The sequence below is a fragment of the Primulina huaijiensis genome, chromosome 4 (genome assembly GCF_012295235.1).
Source record: "Primulina huaijiensis isolate GDHJ02 chromosome 4, ASM1229523v2, whole genome shotgun sequence".
Taxonomy (NCBI): domain Eukaryota; kingdom Viridiplantae; phylum Streptophyta; class Magnoliopsida; order Lamiales; family Gesneriaceae; genus Primulina; species Primulina huaijiensis.
The window spans coordinates 8,181,394-8,184,288 of record NC_133309.1 but is presented as its reverse complement, the minus strand read 5'-3'; the positions used below and the strand labels follow the sequence as shown (position 1 = coordinate 8,184,288).

Genomic DNA, 2,895 nt, shown 5'->3' with positions numbered 1-2,895 from the left:
TACGCTGTCTTCATCTTGTCCCGAATCCTGGCCACTACATCCGTTGTCTGTCTGACATTATCCAGACCTAACTCTGCTCACTCTCGCAACTCGTCCCAATAAACTGGCGATCTACACTTCCTCCCATACAGAGCCTCGTACGGAGCCATATCTATCGATGCCTGATAACTGTTGTGGTATGTCAACTCCATAAGACGTAACTTCACCTCCCAGCTGCCCTAGAAGTTGATCATGCAAGCTCGGAGTAGGTCCTCCAGAATCTGAATCACCCTCTCTGGCTGACCGTCTATCTGACGATGAAAAAAAGTACTGAACAGAATCTTCGTACCTAATGCCTGATGGATACTCTTCCAGAATGCAGACGTGAACCTTGGATCCATGTCTGACACGATTGACACTGGAATCCCATGTTGTCTGACTATCTCTCTGATGTACAGCTTTGCGTACTGAGTCATGGTGAATGTCTTCTTGATCGGTAAGAAATGAGCTGATTTAGTGAGACGATCAACAATCACCCAGATGGCATTGAATCCTCCAGTAGTCCTCGGAAGCGCTGTCACGAAGTCCATAGTAATGTTTTCCCATTTCCACTCGGGAATAGGGAGTGGTCTCAACTTTCCTGAAGGTCTCTGATGCTCTGCCTTAACCTGCTGACAAGTCAAACACTCGGAGATGAATCGAAGAATATCTCGCTTCATGCCCGGACACCAATACAGAGTCTGTAGATCCTTATACTTCTTCGTAATCCCTGGATGGATAGAGTACGGGGTGGTGTGGGCTCACTCATAATATCTGCTCGAAGGGAATCACTGTAAGGAACCCATAGACCGTCCCTATATTTGATTATGTCGTCCACAACTGTATACAGTCTCTGGCCCTTAGCCTCGTACCTCTGTCTTCACTTATGTAACTGCTCGTCAGAATTCTGCACTGTCAGGATTCCGTCTCTCAGAGTCGGCTGTACTGTTAGAGTAGCAAGATTCGGGGCTTCACCCCTGGCTTAAACTGTAATCTCAAATCTCTGAATCTCAGCCTGCAGCTGTCTCTGCCCTGATAAATGAGCTATCACTGCATGTTTCCTGCTCAGAGCGTCTGCAAACACATTAGCCTTACCCGGATTGTAGCTAATGTGACAATCATAATCCTTCACCATCTCCAGCCACCTCATCTGTTGCATATTCAGCTCCTTCTGTGTGAAGAAGTACTTCAGGATTTTATGATCTGTAAAAATCATGCACTTCTCCCCATATAGATAGAGTTTCCAGATCTTCAGGACAAATACCACTGCTGCTAGCTCGAGGTCATGAGTCGGATAGTTCTTCTAATGGACCTTCATCAGTGTGGACGCATAGGCTCCTGCTGCATCAGAACTGCGCCCAACCCAAGCTTAGATGCATCTGTATAGACCACAAACTCTCTTTGTCCTGATGACATAGCTAGTAATGGTGCAGTGGTTAACGCTAGCTTCAGTCTGTCAAAGCTATCCTTACACTTAGGTCCCCAGATAAACTTGGTATTATTCTTTGTCAAAGCGGTCATCGGTACCGCAATAGAAAAGAAGCCCTGGATGAACTTCCTGTAGTAACCTGCCAATCCCAAGAAGCTACGGATCTTTGTCACACTCTTAGGAATTGACCAATCTCTGACAGCCTCCACTTTGCTGGGATCGACCTCTATGCCATCATGTGATACAATGTGACCTAAGAAAGCCACTCTATCAAGCCAGAACTCACATTTGCTGAACTTGGCATACAGTCATCTATCCTATAGAGTCTGCAATACTGTCCTCAGGTACTGACTGTGCTCCTCCCTACTCTTCGGAAAACTATGACGAACTGATCCAAAAATGGATGAAACCCGCGATTCATGAGATCCATGAAATCGCTGGCGCATTCGTCAAACCGAATGGCATAGGCTGTCTTATACACATCTGACTCTCTCACTTTCATTTGGTGGTAACCGGATCGAAGGTCTATCTTGGAGAACACTGATCCTCCCTGCAGCTGATCAAACAAATCCTCGATCCTCGATAACGGGTACTTATTCTTGACTATGACCCTATTCAGCTCTCTGTAGTCGATACATAGTCGCATGCTGCCATCCTTTTTCTTAACAAAAAGAACTGGTGCGCCCCATGGAGAAAAGCTATGGTTAATGAAACCGTTATCTAACATATCCTGAATCTGATCTTTGAGCTCATTCATCTCTTTAGGCGCTAACCGGTTTGGTTCTTTAGATATTGGCACTATGCCTGGCATAAACTCAATCAAAAATTCTACGTCTCTGTCAGGTGGGATGCCTGAAACATCGTCGGGGAAAACACTGGAGAACTCCTTGACCACATCCACGTCCTCTAGCCTCTGCTTGATCGGCTCAGACACTGACACGATGCTGGCCAAAAATTCTTGGCAGCCTCTCCTCATAAGCTTCCTCGCACACAAGTAGGAAATGATGTTCAGCATCTGCTGATATCTAGCTGCCTCAAAAACAAAAGGCTTCCCACTAGGCGGTCCGACAGAAACTGACCTCTGTCGAAAACTTGTGACTGCTCCATGAGAAGATATCCAGTCAATACCCAAGATGATTTCAAACTCCGGTAGTAGAAGCACTAACCAATCTGCGTGCACCGCATACTTCTGTAACCGAAGCTCCAACCTCTTCACTATCTGCGAAGTGAACATCTAATCTCCGGATGGAATCGATACTCTGAACCCTGAATCCATCGCTATTGGTATGATTCCTAATCTCTTGACGAAGGATTCGGATATAAATGAATGCGTAGCCCTCGAATCTAGCAATGTATGTGTGGGGACCCGGACGCTAATTCATTTCCTTAATCGTTATTAATATCCAATTCACAATTAAGTAATGTGGGACATAAATTTTTTTTTTTTA

General features: G+C 45.4%; 1 protein-coding gene across 1 annotated transcript; it reads right to left on the bottom strand.

The window, feature by feature from the left end:
- Nucleotides 1-1,335: 1,335 nt before the first annotated feature.
- LOC140974872 (uncharacterized) lies at nucleotides 1,336-2,681 on the bottom strand. The gene is made up of 2 exons (XM_073438360.1): nucleotides 2,084-2,681; nucleotides 1,336-1,700 (listed from the first exon to the last, which is right to left on the bottom strand). The coding sequence occupies exons 1-2, from the start codon at nucleotides 2,679-2,681 to the stop codon at nucleotides 1,336-1,338; spliced, it is 963 nt and encodes a 320-aa protein (XP_073294461.1).
- Nucleotides 2,682-2,895: the final 214 nt, after the last annotated feature.

Excerpts from the sequence above, each read along its gene's own strand:
- LOC140974872 (XM_073438360.1), bottom strand. The coding sequence starts at position 2,681 with ATGTTCACTTCGCAGATAGTGAAGAGGTTGGAGCTTCGGTTACAGAAG. Across the intron at positions 1,701-2,083 it reads GGATGGCAGCATGCGACTAT|GTCACATTGTATCACATGAT; the intron begins GTATCGACTACA and ends TGGCTTTCTTAG.